At 35.3% G+C, this 24270-nt stretch overlaps 1 protein-coding gene across 1 annotated transcript; it reads left to right on the top strand.

Annotated features, from left to right (window-relative positions):
- Positions 1–580: 580 nt before the first annotated feature.
- Positions 581–22599, top strand: LOTGIDRAFT_109732 (hypothetical protein; the record flags this gene model as incomplete). Its single annotated transcript, XM_009046270.1, has 12 exons — positions 581–664; positions 4287–4391; positions 6311–6382; positions 6821–6977; positions 9724–9876; positions 10211–10382; positions 13761–13901; positions 14513–14705; positions 16733–16907; positions 21564–21662; positions 21856–21947; positions 22516–22599. Coding segments are annotated over 12 exons (1527 nt in total), but the record flags the coding sequence as incomplete, so codon positions are not given.
- Between the last annotated feature and the right edge of the window lie 1671 nt (positions 22600–24270).

Below are 24270 nucleotides of genomic sequence, written 5' to 3'. Positions count from 1 at the left end.
TCTTGTAGAAGCATGTTTATTGGCCAGTTTTAAAATCACATGATCTCATGAATATTTATTACCTCAGTCCCCTTATATAAACTTTACCTGCTACAAAATGAAACTGCAAATGAAATGAATAGAGTTTTACGTCCTACTCTTCTGCACCATGTGGGCTAATGAAGACTTGTACCACCATGCAGGGTGCAATGATGGGAATTTTGCCAGAACAGCCGCATTAGCCTGCTCTTTTTTGATTTACAACTGTTGAGGCTGTAGCACACGGGGCCACGGTTTATTGTTCAATCTGACGACTAGATACTTTTTCCATGTCAGCCCCTCTTACCTGCATCACTGACAGGGGGAAACAGAGTTGAAAATTAGAAGGCATTTTACCTGCTACAGTAAAACACAGTAGAAACATGTAATGAATAGTTTAAGACAAGATTGTACACTACAGATGTACTCAAAGTACAACAATGAATTGTCAGGACTCTGCAAGACATTTGTCTTAATAAACTGCAGAACGGATTTATTGCCACCTGGGTGCCTTTTCAGTAAATTCCAGTAATTTTGATTAATTATACATCTCTTGCTCTATTTTCAGGGTGATCTGGTACATGTTAAAGAATTAAGTACCAAGGGTTTTGAGATGAAATCAAGAATGATGGACTATATTAAAATGGTAAGTGAATTTGAACATCAACTTTTTAATTGTGTGACGTTCCCGTAACGCTGGAGTGGAACACTGTCTTTTTGTGGCAGTAGACTAGCTCAGTTGGTAGCAAATTGGATTGTCGTCTGCCAGCTCAGTCAGTAGTTAGTTGGATTGTCCTCTGCTAGGACAGTGGAATAGCTCAGTCTGTAGCGAGTTGGATTGTTGTCTGCTAGGACAGTAGAATAGCTCAGTCTGTAGCGAGTTGGATTGTTGTCTACTAGGACAGTGGAATAGCTCAGTCTGTAGCAAGTTGGATTGTTGTCTGCTAGGACAGTGGAATAGCTCAGTCTGTAGCGAGTTGGATTGTCATCTGCTTGGACAGTGGAATAGCTCAGTCTGTAGCGAGTTGGATTGTCATCTGCTAGGACAGTGGAATAGCTCAGTTTGTAGCGAGTTGGATTGTCATCTGCTAGCACAGTGAAATAGCTCAGTCTGTAGCGAATTGGATTGTCATCTGCTAGGACAGTGAAATAGCTCAGTCTGTAGCGAGTTGGATTGTCGTCTGCTAGGACAGTGGAGTAGCTCAGTCAGTAGTTAGTTGGATTGTCTTCTGCTAGGACAGTTGAATAGCTCAGTCTGTAGCAAGTTGGATTGTCGTCTGCTAGGACAGTGAAATAGCTCAGTCTGTAGCGAGTTGGATTGTCGTCTGCTAGGACAGTGGAATAGCTGAGTCTGTAGCGAGTTGGATTGTCATCTGCTAGGACAGTGAAATAGCTCAGTCTGTAGCAAGTTGGATTGTCGTCTGCTAGGACAGTGAAATAGCTCAGTCTTTAGCGAGTTGGATTGTCGTCTGCTAGGACAGTGGAATAGCTGAGTCTGTAGCGAGTTGGATTGTCATCTGCTAGGACAGTGAAATAGCTCAGTCTGTAGCGAGTTGGATTGTCGTCTGCTAGGACAGTTGAGTAGCTCAGTCAGTAGTTAGTTGGATTGTCTTCTGCTAGGACAGTGGAGTAGCTCAGTCAGTAGTTAGTTGGATTGTCTTCTGCTAGGACAGTGGAATAGCTCAGTCTGTACCAAGTTGGATTGTCGTCTGCTAGGACAGTGGAGTAGCTCAGTCAGTAGTTAGTTGGATTGTCTTTTGCTAGGACAGTGGAATAGCTCAGTCAGTAGTTAGTTGGATTGTCTTCTGCTAGAACAGTTGAATAGCTGAGTCTGTAGCAAGTTGGATTGTCGTCTGCTAGCACAGTGAAATAGCTCAGTCTGTAGCGAGTTGGATTGTCATCTGCTAGGACAGTGGAATAGCTCAGTCTGTAGCGAGTTGGATTGTCATCTGCTTGGACAGTGAAATAGCTCAGTCTGTAGCGAGTTGGATTGTCGTCTGCTAGGACAGTGAAATAGCTCAGTCTGTAGCGAGTTGGATTGTCGTCTGCTAGGACAGTGGAATAGCTGAGTCTGTAGCGAGTTGGATTGTCATCTGCTAGGACAGTGAAATAGCTCAGTCTGTAGCAAGTTGGATTGTCGTCTGCTAGGACAGTGGAATAGCTCAGTCTGTAGCGAGTTGGATTGTCATCTGCTAGGACAGTGGAATAGCTGAGTCTGTAGCGAGTTGGATTGTCGTCTGCTAGGACAGTGAAATAGCTCAGTCTGTAGCAAGTTGGATTGTCATCTGCTAGGACAGTGGAATAGCTGAGTCTGTAGCGAGTTGGATTGTCATCTGCTAGGACAGTGAAATAGCTCAGTCTGTAGCGAGTTGGATTGTCGTCTGCTAGGACAATGGAGTAGCTCAGTCAGTAGTTAGTTGGATTGTCTTCTGCTAGGACAGTTGAATAGCTGAGTCTGTAGCAAGTTGGATTGTCATCTGCTAGGACAGTTGAATAGCTCAGGCAGTAGCAAGTTGGATTGTCCTCTGCAAGGACAGTGAAATAGCTCAGTCCTTATAGATTAGCGATAAGGTGCCAAGAGTTTAAATCGTCCTCAAGGTAAGAATAATTCTGATGCCTGTGCCAGTGCTTTACACCCTATAGGTTGGCTCACTGTGATTATCATGATAAATCACACTTCATCCTATCCTTTACCCCCTCTTGGTTGGCTAACATCTTTTAAAATTTTAAAGGTCAAGTGAAATTAAATTCCATTCACAGATCTGAAGAGAGAGAAAAAAAACACCTCGTTCATCAATCTCAAAGAGATCTCCAATTTCTCGTAACGCTCTCCGAGTGACAAGCCTTCGATTTCCAATTTCAACATCTACTAGCAAAAAACGTGTTTGACCTTGGAGAAAATTTTAACCTTTTTAACAATAAGGACTACATGATTTCAGAGTTCAGAGTATACAGTTTAATTATATTAATGTTTTTTGACCCTGGATATTGTAAAATCAACATGCTTCATGTGATTTCAACTAGGAACTAGAAATGATATTCCTGGTGACAGTGTATGTACCACATTGAAACGTTGAAAGTTTTAAATATTCTAGAAGTTGCTTCATATTAATTGTTTTATTTCTCTAAGTTAGGCTTCTAAAATACCATAAAAAGATTAGAATTGAAAATCCTTGGGTCATGAGGACCTCACTTGACGGCCATTTTACCTCTTCCTCTTTTGAAGGTCATAGCTAAGTTGTTTGTCATGACAACACGATCTCGAGATCTTAAAGACAAATTTGACTAATTATTGGAAAAAAAATTGATGTTTTTTTCTTCTAAAATTGAACTAATTATATGAAAATAAACAAAAATTGAAAGAAAAAAAGATCATTCATCATTTCAGACCAAATTTTTCTTTGGTTGAAACTCTGATTAATGGCGGTTCAGAACATGTTTTTTCGCGTGACCAAATTTTCCAAATTTATATTAATTTCCGCGTGACAATAATAAGCTTTGTTTGAAATTTTGAAATGTCTGAGACCATGGGATGAATCTAATGTGTCTGATGATGTCACACTATATCTAAAGTTCAGTTTATCATTTATTGTGTTAAATAGTTTTTGTGATCAAATTATTATTCGAGTGAAACCACGAGAGGTCACGTTGTTTCAGTGCAGGTATCAAACACATCTTACCTCCTAGTGTCAAGAGTGGTTGTAACAACTGTATATAATTAAAATTACGAAAGCACAGGCCGAGGTGAAAATTCAGCTAGATCAACGCGATTTTTTATAAACTTATAAAATTAAATTCATAAGTCACACTAATTACAAATGAAATAATTCTAAAATAATAGATTATATATATTATTGTGAATGAAGTTTGTCGTTTTCTGTTTCTGTAACCAACATCTTATGAACTAAATAGAGAGTATTGAATTAAAATGGGGAGGAACCAATAGTGTGAAGAGTGTACCTTCTAGTGTGAAGAGCATTCGAAAGAGAAAACGCGTCCTGCATGCTTCCACTTTCACTGATATAGTCGAATAAAACATTGTTTTTAGAATGGGCCTTTGTTTCTTTTGACATCGTCCGATTGTTGTTCAATCAGACGTCTGTGGTTCCTGCAATTCCACTAAATCAAAGTGATGATGTCACTTATCGCCAAATATGATTTATCACAGTTATTTCAGCACCTTACAACCTTTACAAGCCCCAAAATCTTGCAGTAAATTTTTGTCATAAAGAATCCTTTTCATTATTTTTAATTTTTGTGTATTTCAGATGCGAGATCTCCGTCATGAAAATATCAACCCGTATGTGGGTTTACTGGTAGATCCTGTTAAACCCGCCTTAGTTACAGAATACTGTAGTAGGGGTAGTTTACAGGTAAGGTGTTATTGTCTGTGTGGGGTGGGGAGATATGAATAAGAGATGGCCTTAGTAACAGAGTACTGTAGTAGGGGTAGTTTACAGGTAAAACGAATATACTTTTTGGATTATCTTGTGGTGGGGTGGGATAAGTTCCCGGGGGAGGATAGGAGCTGGCCTTAGTCACAGAGTCAGCCTAAATCACTTTTGGGGGTATTTCCAAGTGGGCTGTTCAGGTTGACGAGGATCCTGTCTACCAGCTGATCTTTGGCAGTGGCGGAGCCAGGTTTTCATCCGTGGGGGGGGCGAGATATCTGAGATTGCCTGAATCTTTAACCTAGGTTTGAGATTTTTGCCCAAAAACTCTGCGCCCCCTTTGGCTCTACCACTGATCCTTGGTTAAACCTCTCAGTAATAATTTTATATGTATAACAGCTTATATTATTATATGATAATAAATATGTACTAGTGTTCTAGTTTAACCATAATTGTCAGAACATTATGATGAAAAACAGACAAACTGTTGTAGGAATGTTAATATCAGCTGAAATTAGAATGAAAACTTTAAATTGAAAATAATTGGGTAATTTTTTAGGAAAAGAGATTCAAGAAAAAGATTGTTGGTGAATTCAGCTGAAGGAAAATTGAATAAAAGTATTTAATTGAGCAAAATCACTAGCTGTCAACTTCATTTTCATTTGAAGACAAGAAAGAAGACTTATAATGTCTTAAAAAAATTCAAACGAGTGAAAAAATTATTCAGAATACAAAATTTTAAATGGATATCTTTATGGACTCACTACTTTAGTTAGAATTTATATGGAGTTTTATGGAGGTCTTTCATTTAATTGACTAGAGCTCATCTCATACTGCTGACACATGTTTCAGATACACAATCCTCATCAGGACATCTAGAATTTGGCATTTGTAAGGGGAAAAAATAAGGAAGCCAGCCTATAGGGTGTAATGAAGCATAGCTTGAATAACAGTCAAGTGCTTCTTCTGCTTCGATGGCTATTAAAGTAACTTTAAACCAATTTTCCACGTCAGCAGATTTCAGACTATCTCATTTAAACTAATGAATATTCATGAATTCTAATTATATCTTAAAGCTACGATCGTTCCGTTACAGTATGGTAATTCGGTCTAATTTGAATATCGTTCAGTATCCACTATGATTTAATTTGACGATTTTCCCTTAAAATTTATGAAATGTAAAAACTAATACAACTAATACTTTTGTTTTGAATTTATTTTACGAAGCATAAAATGGTGAATGGCCTTAAAGAGATTGTAAAGAGGTTTTCTAAATTTTTTATGTATATTGGGGACATTGATAGCATCAATTTGTACTATTCCAATTTTCAATCAGATATCTGCAATTCCACTAAAACTAAGCGTTTTATGATGTCACTGTGACTAAGAAGTCCTTAGGTGATAAAGAATATTTTGCCATAAGTGACATCTTAAAACACTTAGTGATAGTGGAATTGCAGACGTCTGATTGAAAATTGGAATGGTGTAAATTGATGCTATCATATATGTCCCTGAGACACATACAAATTTTAGAAAACCTCTTTTTAATCTCCTTCCTAAATGAGGAAGTAGGTCAGTGGGTAAAAGTCTTTGAATAAGTCATATTTCCTCATCATTTCAGTGACATCCCTTTCAGAGAGTCCACATAGCTAACAATGTTTTTTTTGTTATTTAGGTTTGTCAATTCAACATCTCTTTCAGAGAGTCCACATAGCTAATAATGTTTTTTTGGTATTTAGGTCTGTCAACTTGACATCTCTTTCAGAGCTTCCACATAGCTAATAATGTTTCTTTCAGAGAGTCCACATAGGTATTAATGTATATTTGGTGCTTGGGTTTTACAACTCGACATACATTTCAGAGAGTTCACAAAACTAATGTTTAATTGACGTATTTTTCAGGATGTCATTAGAAATGAAGACATCAAACTTGACTGGGATTTTAAATACAGCCTTATTATAGATTTAGTCAGGGTAAGTCATACCCCTTCTTCCAACCCCCCCTCCCCCTACCCCCCTCTCTGTTTTCAAAACTTCAAGCCCCACTCTATTGTATATGTACAGGAGTGATCAATTGACCCTTTCTTTTCTCACCCTATGTTTGAGGTTGTCTTTTCTTCAAGCCCCACCCTCCTATATGTATTAAGGGGTCAACCTTGTGACTGACACTGGGTTTTCTACGACTTCTAGCAACAGGTCACATCTGTTTGATTCTGATCAATATCTGGATTCGGTTCTGACCTGATAACACAAACAATGGTTTTAACATAACCTTTATCAGCATGTCAGCACATGTTCTAAATCTTATCTTGAATCTGATTGGTTACAATCTGCTATGATTCAGTCCAATGAAATGCTGTGAATCGCCTGTCGATCTGAGCTCTCCTTTAAAATGATTTTTTATTGTTTCAGGGATTACGTTACCTTCACAACAGTAGTTTAAAATACCATGGTTACCTAAAATCAACCAATTGTGTTATAGACAGCCGCTGGGTATTAAAACTTACCGATTACGGGTTGCCCGGTTTCCTCGGCCGGGTCAGACAAACTAGAGAACAGTCAGCCACAGGTTTGTTTGAATTTTCAATTTTTACACTTTTCTTTCTCAGCTTTTTGGTTTAAAATCTGCTAGAACTGTGGAATCTTTTTTTTTTTGTTGAGGTCAAACAATGGTGGTCAGTGGTTTCTAATCTCAGTCAGTGTAAGTCTACCGACTTTGAATAAGTCTTTTTCCTCGTCATTCTAGTCGTGCACTTCAGGAAAGATCAATGACCCAGGTTTAACCATAGACTAGCTGGTAGAAAGGGTACCTGGTGAACCTTAGTTGCTATCCTTCTTAGAAATAGACGTTTCTTTCTGTCTAAAAGGTACATCGTATGAAAATCGTATTAATTTTCTCAAATGTCTTGTACCACCCTGTCTATATTTGAGTATTGATTGGATGTTAAGTGAATATGAAGACTTCAATTAGTTCCGAACCAACTCACTCAAATTAACTTACGTCATTTATTTCCCTTGCCTGCATCATTCTTGTAATAACAGACTCCGCAGTTTGACCTAATTCTTTCTCAAATAAATATACCAAATAAACAATATTAACTATGTGGACTCTCTGAAAAGGGGGCTTAGTTGGCAAAGAGAAAGCATGACTAAATATCGCGGACATGAACAGAATTCATTTGCACCATTACAATTTTCTCTTAGACGTCTATTGTACTTACGATCAGATCAGATATTACGATGATTTTTGAGACTAGTGACATCATAAAATGCTTAGTTTAAGTGGAATTGCTAGAACCACGGATGTCTGAAAATCAAGGCTATAAGTGGCCCTTAAAAATATAAAACATTTAGAAAACCTCTTTACATTCCTTTTAAATTCTTTTAACTCTTGGACACTGGACATATTTTGGCAAAGAAAAAATCCTTTTCTTCATCCACTGAAATTCTTAAGCATGTCATAAAACACATTGTCTGTTAAGGTCAAAGTTCAGTGATGATTGACAGGTAGCGAGATGTGCCGATGAACTGTATGATATTATTAGCGGTCCCTGACAGGAATATAATATTGATGTCGTTCGTTCGGAGTTAAGTTTGGTTATTCTTGCCACGTTAGTTAGACAGTTCTATTTAATCATCCTGTCTGCTTCCGCATTCTCATTTTATCACTATAGGTTTTGACCTCTCTGATTTTGTTTCATTTTTTTCTCAGGGTTTATCCACTCATTCATTTGTTCTGATTTTGTAACTATAGGTTTTGACCTCTCTGATTTTGTTTCATTTTTTTCTGAGGGTTTATCCACTCATTCATTTGTTCTGATTTTGTAAATATAGGTCTTGACATGATAGAAATTTTGTTTCATTTTTTTCTGAGGGTTTATCCACTCATTCATTTGTTCTGATTTTGTAAATATAGGTCTTGACCTGATAGAAATTTTGTTTCTTTTTTTTTTCTATGGGTTAATGCTCTCTTTCATTAATTTGTTCTTCTGCTCTGGAATTCTGATTATACCACCAAGTATTTTGTTTCCTTTTATTTGTGGGTTATTTCATCGGGTCTGCTTTTCTGTTTTCTAATTTTATAAAAATAGCTATAGTCCTGAGGAATTGGTCATGATTTAAACCATTCAACATTCATGGCTTGTCTAAGGCTTGTCTCTCTGCACCATTCAACGTTCATGGCTTGTCTAAGGCGTGTCTCCCTGCACCATTCAATGTTCATGGCTCGATTCCCTGCTTTTGTTTTGTTACTTACAGTCTGTTTCAACAAAACATGAAAATGGCGGAGCTGTTTCACTTGTTGTTCAAACAAAAACATTTCAATAAGATAATTAATACATAAAACTGGATAGCTATTAGATAAATTTCTCACTTTATGTCATTGACTTAGTGGGTTTTGACACGGGGGTGGGTTGGGAAACTAGGGAACTAGTCATCTGAATTTTTGCTTAATTCTTCTACACCTATTTGGGATAATGAAGACGAGTAAAGCCATGCAGTGTACAATGAGGGAAGTTTTGCCAAGACAGAGGCATATCCTACTCTATTTGATTTCCAACTGAGAAATCACTGAGCCACTGGGCTCCCTTTGCTTTAGAGCCAAACAACCAGCTTGACTAGAGTAGGGAGAAGAAGGTAATGCAATCGATCAAGGCTCATTAAAGGGCTAATAGAAACAGGTTGAAAACACCTGGCTTATTGAATGTGATTTGGAACGGAACAGAGATCATCTCAATTTTAACTTTATAAGCTGAATGACCAGCTAGACGTTTTTATCTGTCTAATTGCCTTATTTAGATCAATATATATATCAGAAGTCTATGATATACCTATTTAAATAAATACTCCATTCATAGAAAATTACCATTGATCTGATAATCATCAAAGATTTAAAAATCTTATTTCATCGTCTAGGTCTTCAAATCACTTGATTTTTAAAGGGACAGATTAGGCATTTTGGGGAGTTGATTTGAGTCTTGAATATATCTAAATAGTCTTAAGAAGAACTAGAAATGTACGAAAATCACAAATTCCGTTAAAAATACTTCATAGTAGGAATTTTACTCACCATTTCTATATATGTCTATATATCACAGAGTATCTTAAATTGATGAGTTGTCATTTTAACATTCAAACACAGATAATTCTGGACACACATGGATTTGAAGGCTCAAATTTGACGGTGAGCCATGAACACTACTGATTAGCTCAGCTAAAATATTCCAGTTTTTGAGACTAAAATATGATTGGTCAAATAAAATGGCCAACCTGTCCCTTTAAATATCCAATTTTAATTCATTGTATCATTTTTTTAGATTTGGTTTGGACAGCGCCAGAATTCCTGCGAGAAGTTAACAACCAGATCCATAAAGGTTCTGAAAAGGGCGATGTTTTTAGTTTTGCTATCATTATGCAGGAAGTAGCGTTAAGAAGTGACCCCTACAGTTCTACTGGACTCACCCCCCAAGGTATGTCTTAAACTGGGAATGGAAAACCGAAGCCACAAATTATTGTATATAATTAAGAGTATGTCCAGTATATATGTACAGTCTGGATAAACAAAAAAAGACTTTTTGATCTTTCTTGATCGGTCACTCATTGGAATTCTGCTGGTAATTCTCTTCTAATTTAGCTAATTATGAATTAATTATGGACATGTGAGACAAACTGGTATTTTTCTAAGTCATTAGAACACCTCTACTTTCTATTCATATAAGTATTAGCATTTTCATTTTCATAAATATAAATAAGGGAACCCATCTTTAAAGACTTTGTGACATAGAAATCCTTTATCTATTTCAGAAATTATCAAGAAATTAAAGAAGCCCCCTCCATTGATCAGACCGTCCGTATCCCCCCAGTTTGCCCCACCCCCCTATATTCAATTGATGAAACAGTGTTGGTCAGAGTTACCTGACATGAGACCTGGTATTGAAGAGATTTACGACCAATTTAAAAGAATTACCAGTGGAAAGTAAGACATTTTTTCTTTTTATAATTTCTTATCCCTCAACGGAGTGTCCAAAAAACGCCCCCATTCGTCATACTTCCTTGAGGCCGTGGGTGCCCTCTAACATCTGCAAAGGGACGTTGGGTTGCTTGGATGCCCCAACTCCCATCCCTGTCAATTAATTCCTCACTACGCCACTGACGCCATGTTCTTTGACTATCAGTACATTTGATACTAATTCCTATATGACAGTTTTTTTCTTGTGTCCGTCTGCCATCAGATATCAGATCTATAAATACGTAAGATTTATCAATTTAACATGGCCATCAAATCATTAAGAGGTCTGATAACTTTCAGCTAAATTCCCTCCAATCAAAATATACCATCATCTCCATCAGTCAGCCAATCAAAATCAACTCTAATTGGTTCTGTTATCGTGTTTACGGTCAGTTAGTTTAACGTTAAAGATGAGAGATTAAAGATGGAATAATGAATATCTGTTTTCAATGGTCTGACTTTGTTTTATTTTGGTCATTTAACTTAAGAAAATGAAGAATGCAGGAATGTTGATTTGAAAAGTATGAGCTTGTCTAATACGCCGCGGAATGCACCTATTGTTAGCGTCACATTATCCTGTTGCTGGAAAGGGCAGCCACATGATTGGTTAAAACAGAGGTCAAGCAAAGGTTAACAGAATGAAAAGTCAAGAAGGACAGTGTTAGACCTTACTGTAGTGATTACGTACAAAGCTAATAGCTAATAAAACATCCGAAACGAAACTAATAAAATACAAACGGAAGTTAGGTCTAATTTTAATAAGACAGGTAGTCCAAAGACTGACTATGGAATAGTTTGGGAAAAATTTCCCTCATTGGACAATATCTGTGGTGAAGCTTGGTGAAGGTCTCTGGAGCATTAACCTAGAATTAATAGACTATCTACCTCTTTCCTTGTTGTTTAGCCTCAAACCTCAGAGTCTATCTGTAAACTAAAGACCATCACTTAAAGTGATTGTAAAGAGGTTTTTCTAAATTTTGTATGTGTATCGGGGACAATGATGTCATCAATTTGCACCATTCCAATTTTCAATCAGACGTCACCCCCCACAAAATTTGCTTGTATCACCTTTGCGGGGGTGACGTCATAAAACACTTGGTTTTAGTAAAATTGCTAGAACCACAGACATCTGATTGAATATGGGATTGGCGCAAATTGATGTTATTAGTGTCCCTAATACACATAAAAAATTTAAAATCCTCTTTACAATCCTTTTAAAGAAAAAAATAGAAAAGAATTGAAAGAAACAACTATATTTTACAAAGATGACAACTTATCTTGAGATCGAAACTGGGCAGCCATTTGCTGGACGTAACCAAGTAAATGACGTCATGTAAAGAACTAACTCTCTAACCCACTATTAAACCTCAAGATATATGTAGACTTTGTCAAACTTTCCTCCATTGCATACAGCATCATATCTTAGAATACGATCAATACTGAGCTGTTTGTTTAGCCTAAGAGCAAAATTTCCCTCATTGTCAAGATCTCTGGATTAGCCTCAAGCCATGAGAAAGAGCGGCACGTGTCAACTAATGACTGTCACTAACGATAATTATTGGGTTATGAACCTTGTATCAACATTGCTAACAACTCTTCTACAAATATTTACATTTCTTTCAATTAGTGATGCTAACAGTGTGGTTAATTTTTCCCTCTTTTCTTCTAATGTAGATCTATTTTACCCTGAGGTCTAACATTGCAGTCAATTTCAGTTTTTGAAGAGTAAGCATACCTTGCTTAGCACCACATCAAACGGCCTCCATGAAAATAATGCTAGCGCTCTGCAACATATCACGGTAATGAATGGCCATTTTTTTTACCGGAACTGTCAATGTTGACACGTGATCACATGACTGGTAATTTAAATATTAGAGGCTGGTCGTTAAGGACTACAAGTGTTTGTAAAGAAAGTCAATTAAAACAAAAAATGCGTAAGATACGAATCCAAACTGACAATTGGATAATAGACACAATATAGACACAATGTAGACACAATACAGACACAAAGTAGACACAATATAAACACAACATAGACACAATGTAGACACAATATAGACACAATGCAGACACAATTTAGACACAAACATTAAATGCATTAGTTAAATGCATTGGTCTATCTCCCAAAGTCTGAAGGACAATATCTAATTCGCAATGTTACTATCAATAGACAAATCACTGGTAAATACCAGAAGTAAAGAGTTTCGCTCAAGACACAACGAAATTCACCATTGATTTCCCAGTCAGATTCAGCTTACGAAAACTGCTGAGGATTGCCGAAAGGCAACACACCTGACCACTGAAATAACAGCCCTTAAAACTAATATGAAGAAGGCATGTGCAGTAAACCTATAATGAAAATAACACATAACATAAAGAGCTAAAAGATTTAAATATTGTTTAAGATTTCTTCTCTAAAAACAACAGTTTGTAAAATAAAAATGTCATTCAAGGTCAAGGTCACAAAAAGACCAAAGACCCAAACTTTTCAACATTTCATTCCAAAAATAACAGCAAACGTAGCAGTATCAAGAACAAAAGGACAAAAAAAAAACCGAAAGTAGAATACAATTTCCTTTAAGCCTGTTCCTGCTTTAAACTTCAAACAATTCCAAGCTTGGAAGATACTTCAATCAGATGAAATAAAGGTTACAATCAAATCGTGACAAAAACAATTTCTATCATAATTGCTGGAAATCATGCTGGGAGAATTTGCAGTAATAGGTGTCTAATTTGAACAATCGTATAAATTCAAATTGTTTTAAATTTGTTAAGTTCCCATTGAATTATTGTTTTTTATCGGCAAGAAGAAACTAACATATGAAATGATGTAGAAATAAAATCAGTTTATGGATGGATGGAACTTTAATAGGAAGAATTTTATTCCAAATCTTAGATTTCTACAGAAATATTCTTTGTTTTTTTGTCTATTATTGCCAATAGTCATGATATTTTAGTTCATTTCTTAAAGGGATTGAACAGAGGTTATCTAAATATTTTTTATATATCAGGGACACATTCCATATGCACCATTCCAATTTCCACTCTTACGCTGTGGTTCCTGCAATTCAACTGAAACTATGTGTTTGAAGACCTCGCGAAAAATGCATAATATCATAACGCCCTTTGCGATTAGTGATGTCATCAAACACTTAGTTTTAATAGAATTGCAGCAACCACTGACGTCTGATTGAAAATTAGAATGGTGTAAATTGATGCTATCAGTGTCCATGATACACAGAAAAAATTTCGAAAACCTCTTTACAATCTCTTTCATCTCACAATTCATATTAAACTTCTCGATACAAGTTACCCATATTCTAAATAATTCTGATATTTTTGCAGGAAAGCAAATATTGTAGACACAATGTTTCGAATGTTGGAGAAATATTCCAATGATCTTGAAGAAATTGTAAATGAAAGAACAGTCCAGCTGGAAGAGGAGAAAGTAAAAACTGATCAACTTCTGTCAAGAATGTTACCCCCGTAAGTTTAGTGTTTTGATAAAATCTCTCTTAGAAAACATTAAAACAGAACCTGAAACATGTTGTTACGCTGTACAATGATAACTTTGAGTCATAATGTGTTTCAGGTTCTGTTTTAATATCTTCATATTTCTTTTTTGCACCTCGATTGTTCTCTTTTGCATTATTTTAACAGTGAAAATATTAAAACAGATGTTTCTTTTTTCCACTGGTTACAACCTTCGCTATGCATGATCTGTCTAAATTTTGAAGTGACAGATGGGCTATTTTCAGGGGTTATTTTGGTCTTGAATATATGGAAATAGTCTTCTGAAATACCAGAAAATCACATAATGCCTTCAAAAATACCTCAAACTAGGAATTTTACTTTCTATTTCTATATATGATAAGAGTCTCAAGAAGAGGCGAGTCGTCTGTTTAACTTTCAAATGCAGTATTCTCAACACACATGGATTTGAAGACTTAAATTTCGATGGTGAGCTGTGAACACTGTTACTGATTGGCTTAGCTAAAAAATTCCCGTTTCAGAGACTAAGTTATGATTGGTCAAAAATATTGTGCAGCTATTTCTTTAGTTCATTTTGAAAATTAATTTTTATTCTTTTATTCCAGAGCCGTTGCAGACTATCTGAAATCAGGAAAACCAGTGGAAGCCGAGACATTTGCCGAAGTAACGATATATTTTAGTGATATCGTAGGCTTTACAACAATCTCTGCTATGAGCACGCCCATGCAAGTGGTTGACCTTTTGAATGACCTTTATACTATGTTTGATGCCACGATTGAACAGTATGATGTTTATAAGGTAAGGACGCCCTAAATTTTTACACAGAAGGAATTCATCTCTCTGAACGTGGGGCTAGTTTCCAGTTCACGCTATTTTGTAAATCCTATTTAATTTCTAGTCAACATTTGTTGAGGAGCGCATTTTTAGATTCATTAATGCTATTTTTTGTTTCGTTGTTTATTCAAAATTTCAACATGGAAAATCAGATGGTACTTTTGGAAAAAAAGACCAGTTCACGTAAATCCTATTTAACACCATTAATATATTACCTACATGTTAGATATATGAATATCATACAGTTACTAAAGAAACATGATTTAACACACAGTTGACATGACTTTTGGAGAAATTTTGTTATTGTGAAGCTATCACTAAATAAGAACGATGTCTTTTTGTTCACTTTTACTTTAATACAAACAATATCAATAGATATAATATAATACAAGTTAAATATATAGTAATATACTCGTAAGCCTCTAATTACCAACCCCCTTTAAAATTTACATCCTCGCATGGTTGATTAATTTTGATGTACATGAAAAATCAGATCGTATTTCAGGTCACACCTCTTTTTCACCTGGTTGTGAGAATTTGTAAGAAAATGTTGAAATAATCGATTGTGACCGTCTGTTAACGGGAAAACGTGTTAGATAATTAATGTACATGATAAATAGGCCTTCTGGAGAAATTATGAAAGCTGTAAATCAGTCTAGCTATTGATTACAAATCAGCTAAATAACAAATAATTTTGCAGAGTTCACAATATAAAACAATTACAAATCAGACGTAACTGGTGTCTAGAAGAGTAAGCATACCCCGTCTGGTGCCATACTAGTCATATCCCTCAATTCAAAAGTACAAAGAATAAAACAAAATGGCAGTTTTATAATTCTGGTGATTCTATATAATTAACCTGTAATATTTTATTTTTCAAACCTCTTTGTCATCTACTGAATAATCTTCCCTAAGTCTACGATAAAAAACACTTCCCATAATCCCCCAGGCGCTCATTTTTGTCAGTCTCATCCATTTTACGAGAAATTTGACGCTTGGTGCTATTTTTTATTTTCTGACCTTTCACCAGATTGATAATGCGTTTTAAATTACTGGTGTTTTTTTCCGTCTGCTTGTTTTTAATAAATCTTTAGCAGAAATGTCTTCGAAGTTTCAGATCTTTGAAATTTGATGCTGGCGGTTCGCGCTAAGCCTTCATGTTTTTGTCTTGTTTATATTTGTCCTGCTTGTCTGAGATTATCTGTATTAAAGTGATATGTGAACAGAGATATAATTAAGAAGAAAATAATAAAATATCCTTATATCTGGAATTAGCAAAGCACTTCAAATATTAAGGAATGTTTTGGAAAGATTTTTCATACTGCATTTTTAGCTCATTAGTCCAAAAAGGTACAAATACACACAACAAATTTAGAAAACCTCTTAACAATCCCTTTACAATCATACTTTAGTCTCAGAAACGGGAATTTTTTAGCTAAGCCAATCAGTAATAGTGTTCACAGTTCAACGTCGAAATTTAAGTCTTCAAATCCATGTGTGTCCAGAATTTGAACGTTAAAATGACAACTTGTGATATACAGAAAAGACCACGATGGAGCTGCTTGAGTTACATCACATTTACATATATTATATTACACTGGCTATTTGCACCGTCACGATGCATGTTCTATATGGCTGATAACAAAGGTACAGATAAGATAGGACATAATAGGCATGCTAATTTTGTTTTTTTTTTAAAAACATGAAGTCATTTTGATTGTCAAGAATGATATTAAGTGACTTTGTTAGGGTTAGGTAAGGATGGCCATATGTTTTTTTAATGCCCATTTTTGTACGGTCGCAGTACGAATAGACACTGCCATATTATATTAAGTTATTAAACAATGATGTATATTGTGTAGGCATAGTCTTTAAGTATTGAATAAAATGTGTTGTGTTGTGTTGTGACGTGGCGTTTTGTGGCGTGTTGTGGCGTGGCTTGTTGTGTTGTGTAGAAAAACCGGGTATTTTATTTGAATATTTCATTGCAGGTTGAGACAATAGGAGATGCTTACATGGTGGTCAGTGGTCTTCCAACTCGAATTGGATACAAACATGCAGGGGAGATAAGCACCATGGCACTGGATCTACTCAGTCAGTGTGGTACCTTTAAAATTCGACACATGCATGATGTGCCTCTAAGACTTCGTATTGGTCTGCACACAGGTAAGACTCCTTCCATTTTTTTGATACCCTCAGAGTTTGGGGGTTAAAGAGATTGTAAAAAGGTTTTTTTAGTCTTTGTATGTGTATCAGGGACACTTATAGCTTCTATTTACACCATTCTGATTTTCTAATCTTTGTATGTGTATCAGGGACACTTATAGCTTCTATTTACACCATTCCAGTTTTCATGCAGATGTTCGGGTCTTGCAATTCCACTCAAACTTAGCATTTTGCATGAACAGACATCTGAATGAAAATTAGAATAGTGCTAATAGAAGCTATCAGTGTACCTAATACACATACAAAGTTTAGAAAACTGCATTAGGCTCCCTTTTTCTACTGAACGTCATTTCTCATGATACCACTTACACAAAACAACTGATCAACAACACAATTCTTAGTACAAGATTGGCAATAAGTATCTTCTATGATATATCAATTAAAATTCATTGTAGTATGAACCCATTTTATTGCCAAAACATTTTAACTATAATATCAGAATTTTAATAAATTATAAAATCAATATCTTAATAAAAATTGATTAAAAGAGAATTTAGAACTAATTAATTTTTTAAAGTGTCCATGTAAGGAATAATATTTTCAAAAACAGTCTGATTTCAATTTTGTAAAAATTCATTCCACAGGGGAACAAATTAAATATTTCAAAAAATTAATTATAGAAGAGACAAAAACAGAATAATTTTCTCTAAATTCAAAACCTACATCTTATTTTTCATTTCAGCTTTGAAAAGTTTAAAACTAATTTTTAAGGGTAACATACATTTTTCATAAATTTATATAAGCAAATAATATGTTACTTAGCACCAAACACCCACATAAAAATATAAACTAAAGATATACCATTTTTGTTAGAATATAAACTTAGACATACATATTTTTGAAGGTTTTAGTTTGAATTTTAAAGGGAAATTCTGCTTCTTTTTTAAATTGAAATTTTTTTTGCTCAAATTTGTGAAAACTATACACCAAAATCTACAAAATTACATTTTTAACATACATTTTTCATTAAATAATACAAGCAAATAATATAATAATTATAAATCAAATTAGAATATAAATTGATAATTATAACATATACAAGATTAAAGCGAATTAAAATGAGATGTCTAGCTGACAGTTGAATAAGATAATAACAGATATAAGTGGATTAATTTAGTAATCTTCTGATAATATTGGGACGTCTATAACTGATTAGTTTCTATAACATCACACTATCATAATACAAGCAAATAATATAATAATTATAATTCAAAGACTTTACAATATCAGAAGTTTAATAAATTACAAAATCAATATCTTAATAAAAATTGATTAAAAGAGAATTTAGAACTAATTAATTTTTTGAAGTGACACTTGTCCATGTAAGGAATAATATTTTCAAAAACACGCTGATTTTAATTTTGTAAAAATTCATTCCACAGAGGAACAAATTAAATATTTAAAAAAATTAATTATAGAAGAGACAAAAACAGAATAAAATTAACTTTTTCATTAAATAATACAAGCAATTTCTTAAACAACTTTAAAGTATTTTTTAAGTTAAGTATTTTTTAAGTTAAGTATTTTTAATTTCATTCCAACTATGGCTTCTCTTTATCCATGACAAAACTTACATCAATCTCATTTAGAACATGATGATCATTTTCATAAAGACGCTCAGCCTTGTCTGTTGGATATGATTCCTGTACTGCTTCCATACTACCAAGCTTGATGCGTTTTTGGTGGTAATAAATAGCGTGCAGTCCACATGTTTTGTATTCTATGTGTTGGAACTTCGTTTGGTTAATAAGTAGATTGCCTTGGATTTGATAGGATGGAGTACCCAGAGAATCGAAGTACTCATATTGACCTCCAGAGACGTATAAGGCTGTGCAATGCTTCATTGGTTTTCCTTCAATTCCTACCAAGTAACAACCATCCTGTAGACCAAGGAAGTAGTTTTCTTTTGGTAACCAGCCTTTGAATCTGTCTCCCAATTTTATTTTAGCAATTTTCTTTAGTTGATTTATGGAACATCCTGACTTTTTGAAATAAATGTAATAACTTAGCCTTATCTCTGACCAATTTTCATTTGGTGTTGTTTCGGGGCCTTTCGGAGTATCTGATGGATTAATATATAGGTTACCTCTTGATACTGAATACTGGAAATCTTTTGTTGCAACTGTTGGTACATATTCATTGCTCTCTTGACTCCAATTTTCAACAGGTTGATTGAAATCTCCTGACCCCTGAGAGACCGCGTGGTGTTGATTGTAGTGTTTCAGCACACCAATAATGGTACACCAATTTTTAATCTGGCAGCTGTCAGAAATAATAAAACAGTTTTTAGTGACTAAAGTACGAATTTTCTCATATTGAAGAAATTATTTATGCTGAATAATTCCACAAAATTTTTTAAAATCAATATCAATAACCCAAATACAACAAACAATTAAATCACACAGCTCTAATCAAGGGCAAAAAACAACTTTTGACGCGTGTTTACAAAGTCAAGGGCAATAACTCAACAAATGTTCATCAAAAATATCTCTTGTTAGAATATTTGACAGTTTTTTTAAATCACACAAATAAAATCAAACAATGAATTTTTTTCTTCCTGGTTCGGGATATTTTGAATACAGGTAAATGTATTCGTTTCGTGTTGTGAAACAAGCCCGCACTTTGACAGAGCCCCCAAATTTTGTTATTCAATCTAAAGGTCCAGCAAATTTTAACACTGGTCTGAGTGCAATCAATTTTTTTGATATATTTTTAGAAGTTTTTGTTAGATATTAAAATGCTTGGGGAACTTGAGTGAAAAATAAAATTAGAGATAACAATTTATTACTTAGGGAAATGTAAAAACGGTTTTCTTAACTTTTTATGTGTTTCTGGGACACTAATAGCATCAATTTGCACCATCTTTGTGGTTCCTGTAATTCCACTAGAATTAAGCGTTTTATCATGTTTCTAGTGCAAAAGCTGCTATTTATAGATAGGGCCTAAAATACTTAGTTTTAGTGGAATTGCAAGAACAGACGTCTGATTGTAAATTGAAATGGTACAAATTGATGCTATCAGTGTCCCTGATATACATAGTAACTTTAGAAAACCTTCTTAAAATCTCTTTAACTTAAATAACTTATTATAAATGTATGATGTAACTCATGCAGAATAACAAGAAATATTATTATTATATATAGGCCTATGTTATTATATTTCAAATTGTAAATGGGAACATAGTATCATATTCAAGGCAGAGGATTACATACTACATGATGTAAGATAGTCTGGCAATAAGAATAATTTAAAACGCTCAATTACTTAAAGTGGTACAAAAAATAAAATTAAATGAAATGAATGGCGTTTTTCGTCCTACTTTTCTGCACCATGTGGGCTAATGAAGACGGGAACCACCATGCAGGGTGCAATGAGGGAAATTTTTCCAGGACAGCCGCATTAGCCTGCTCTTTTTTGATTTCCAACTGTTGAGGGATCTTTAACGTACACAGCCTGAAGCACACAGAGCCTCGGTTTATTGTCCCATCCGAACGACTAGATGCTTTTTCCATGTCAGCCCCTCTTACCTGCATCACTGACAGGGGTACCTAAGTTGAAAAATCTGAAGGTATTATCTTGACCTATGCCGGGATTGAACCTTGGACCTTCAGGTTAGCGTCTAACTCACTGAGCCACAAAATGATGAAAAAAGTTTTGTGGCTATTTGAAATTTCAACACACATTTTTCAATATTTTCTTTGAGTGTTGTCTTAGTAACCCAAAATAAAACAAAGTATTTATCTTTTAACAATTAATTAGCCATTTTAAATATATTCTCATGTTTAAATTTCATAATTAACAGTAAACAAGATATCATTCAAACATTTAACCAGGGATGTGTGAACGTTTATTGTAATGATTTCTACAGAAAGAAAGAAATCAATTGTAATGTGGAACAAAGAAAGAAGTGGGGGTGTCCAAGTTTAGATTTGTCATTGATCCCATTGGAAAGTTTGCAATCTGATATCCAATGGAGTTAAATGGAGGGCCTATTGGCTGTAGACTGTGTTAGGTCCGTGTTGGTGCCGAGTCAGTTGATTAGAAAAATTGTGGATCAGAAATTGTTTTTATAATTGTCTTAATAATCATTCTTTTTATCTTCCATACATTGATTTCCAATCTGTACTTTTAAGACATCAGTGAACTTTAACCAACGAACTAATGATCAAAATGTTTTAAAGGGATTGTAAACTGGCTTTTCTGAATTTGTTTTTTATAGAGATTCAGCCCTAATTGCTATGTTCTCTACTTGTGACATTTACAGGAATAGTAAAAATATCTATCTGGTACGCTGATAACATCAATTTCCACCGTTCTAATTTTAACTTGTCACTGACCATAATAATAAGAATATTTATAATGATAAACAGGCCTGTATAGAACTTGAGCATTCAGTCAAACTGCTCAGTGACTTCTATATTGTTTAAAACGAGTTAATAAATCTATACAAACATAGTACATTCTTCAAACCAATATTATTTAATTCATTTTCGGTCATATTTACTGGTTTACCAGCCTCGTTCTTTCTTGTCTTTCGAACAGCTGATGCCAATCAACAGATGTGCTTGTCCACTGACTTTGTTTTGTGTATTTCAGGTTCGTGTGTGGCCGGTGTTGTAGGATTAACAATGCCTCGATACTGTTTATTTGGAGATACTGTCAACACAGCTTCCAGGATGGAATCCACTGGGACAGGTAAGGGCAGAACCTCTTGGATTTTTTAGGAGTGGCAAATCTACTCCAGCAAGGTTGATAAAATGTGACCTTTCCTAGTTGTTGTTATCATCTTTTAAACAATTTATGGTCAGTCTTGTTTTTGAAAGAGAGGGTCTCGTGGACTTGTCAGCTATTTTGCATTGTTTTAAGGCATATTTCTGTTAAATTTCAGCATCTCGTATTCATGTGAGTGAAGAGACGAAGGAAGTTCTGTATGTATTAGGTGGTTATAAATTAGAATTTAGAGGCATGGTTGAACTCAAGGTACGTGTGAGATCATATTTTCCAATCATTATCAATTATGGAAGCTGGCATGAGCTCAAAAATATTTGGCATGAGCTCAAGAATGGTGGGTAGGGGCTGGCATAAACTCAATAGCAGTGGTAAAGGAGATCAAGAGCCCCTGTAAGGAGTTTTAGAGAACTCTGCAGATGCTCAAGAGCAGCCATCTTTAACTGAAGAGCAGATGGCAAGGGCTGAAGAAAAGGACCAGAGCAGCTGGCAAGGGAGCCGAAGAGCAGCTGAAAAAGAGCTGAAGAGCAGATGGCAGGGAGCTGAAGAGCAGATGGCAGGGAGCTGAAGAGCAGATGGCAGGGAGCTGAAGAGCAGCTGAAAAAGAGCTGAAGAGCAACTGGCAAGGGAGCCGAAGAGCAGCTGAAAAAGAGCTGAAGAGCAGATGGCAAGGGAGCTGAAGAGGAGCTGGCAGTATTTATATTATCATTGGTTGCAAACGATTCACATAAGCCTACGTCTCAAGCAAAATCTGCACCTGTGCACCTGCATGAACCCAAAAGACAGTGATAACATCATCTCAGATCTTTCTTTATTTCAGGGAAAAGGAAAACGTCCAACTTACTGGTTAACTGGTAAAGAAGGTTTCACCAAACCACTCCCAGAACCACCAGAATTGGGGTAAGACTTTAATTTACACAATCCAATTAAAAATCAAATATTCCTGATATTTTTTTCATATATATCTCCATTGCAATCTGCAGTTATTTGCCACAGTCACGTTCCAATGTTATCAATTTTAACCAATCAAGTTGTGACATGTACGACCAATTTCTTGATAAAAATGACAAATAGAAAACTTGAAAAATTACAATGTAAAAAAAATCAAAGAAATTGAGAATTGCAAAATATTCATCTACTATTTTCACTCAATTGTCTTTTTTGTTTCATTTTTCAGAGAGGATAATCATGGGTAAGTATGTTTATAGCTTGCGTTGAATCATTATATTTCTTATGCTAGAGGCAGACAAGCAGGTTTTTTTCGCCCGATCAGGTTAAAAAAAACAGTTAGTTCTACTTCATTTTACAACCCTTAACCAAAAAATACCCTGCCACTAATTTCATTCTTCTATTAGTAAATTCTCTTATTTCACACTGTAGGAGGGTATTGCCTGTTTTCATCAGCTGAATCAAGTAAAAAACAAGACGTGAAACCCATTTTCAATTCCCCAAATACCCTGCCACTAAATTCATCTTTCTTATAGCAAATTCCCTCATTGCAAACTGCAGGGCATTGACTGTCTTCATTAGCCCAACAAGGTACCAAGGAAGTACTACTTTTAACCCACACTGCAATGCCCATCTTCATTAGCCCAACTAAGTAAGAGTAATCAGTAAAAAGTAAAACTAAACTTCATTTTCTATTTTCAGTTTGGCGTCTGTTCTGTCCGTAGATAATCTGTCCAACATGATTAACGGTGACTCGGGAGCAGCCACCGTGATCCAACACGCCACCATCACTGAATCTCATAACGAAGATTGTGAACATTCCCAGGAAGATAACTCAAACATGATCAATTTCTCGGCAGCTAATGAAAATTCGGTATCAAAGACGGAAGGCGACTCGCAAAATAAAAAACCAGCGAAAAATATCATCAAAGCAGAAGTGACAGTTGAAAAACCACCATCGGAGTACAAGAATTCGAAAACGGAGAAGGATGTGGATAATAAAGAGTCAACTAAACCTCAAAATCCCACGAGAAAAATTAGTCCCAGTGCCCTCAGCCTTTCTGATGGAAACATCAACGTCTCAAAAACGAATCCCGATGTCACAAGTTCTTCACAATCGACAGACAACATTCCAAAACGTGATGCAAACTCTCCCAACAATTTAACGCAAAATCACGAACAGAAAAAACCTCGAAAATTGCAAATCATCGGAGGAAAAACTGGTCCATTGGAAAACGTTAACGGAGAGAAAGAACATAATTGGATATCGAATTCCCCAAAGTCAGGAAGTCGACCTAATTCTGGTTCAGACGTTCAACTCAATCATCTGGACGAAACGAAAAAACCCAAAAAACGAAGAAACCCAATCACGCGGCCGAACAGTCGCGAAAAAATGATTGATACGAAAACAACAGAGGTCCATAATGCTTCATCGAAAGTGAAAAATGACTCGGAACAGCGTATCAGTGACACTAGCGTCAGCACGGTGATTAGTGTCGTGTCAACCTCGGACATTGACGTCATTAATGACAAGTTGGAAAAGTGCCAAAATGATGTGAAGATTAAAAAAACGCCCAAGTCCTCCAGTTCTGAAACCCTCCCTCCAGTGTCACATGTGTAGTTTCTT

Source organism: Lottia gigantea (genome assembly GCF_000327385.1).
Source record: "Lottia gigantea unplaced genomic scaffold LOTGIsca_10, whole genome shotgun sequence".
NCBI classification, from domain to species: domain Eukaryota; kingdom Metazoa; phylum Mollusca; class Gastropoda; family Lottiidae; genus Lottia; species Lottia gigantea.
This window is presented reverse-complemented; position numbering and strand designations above follow the sequence as displayed.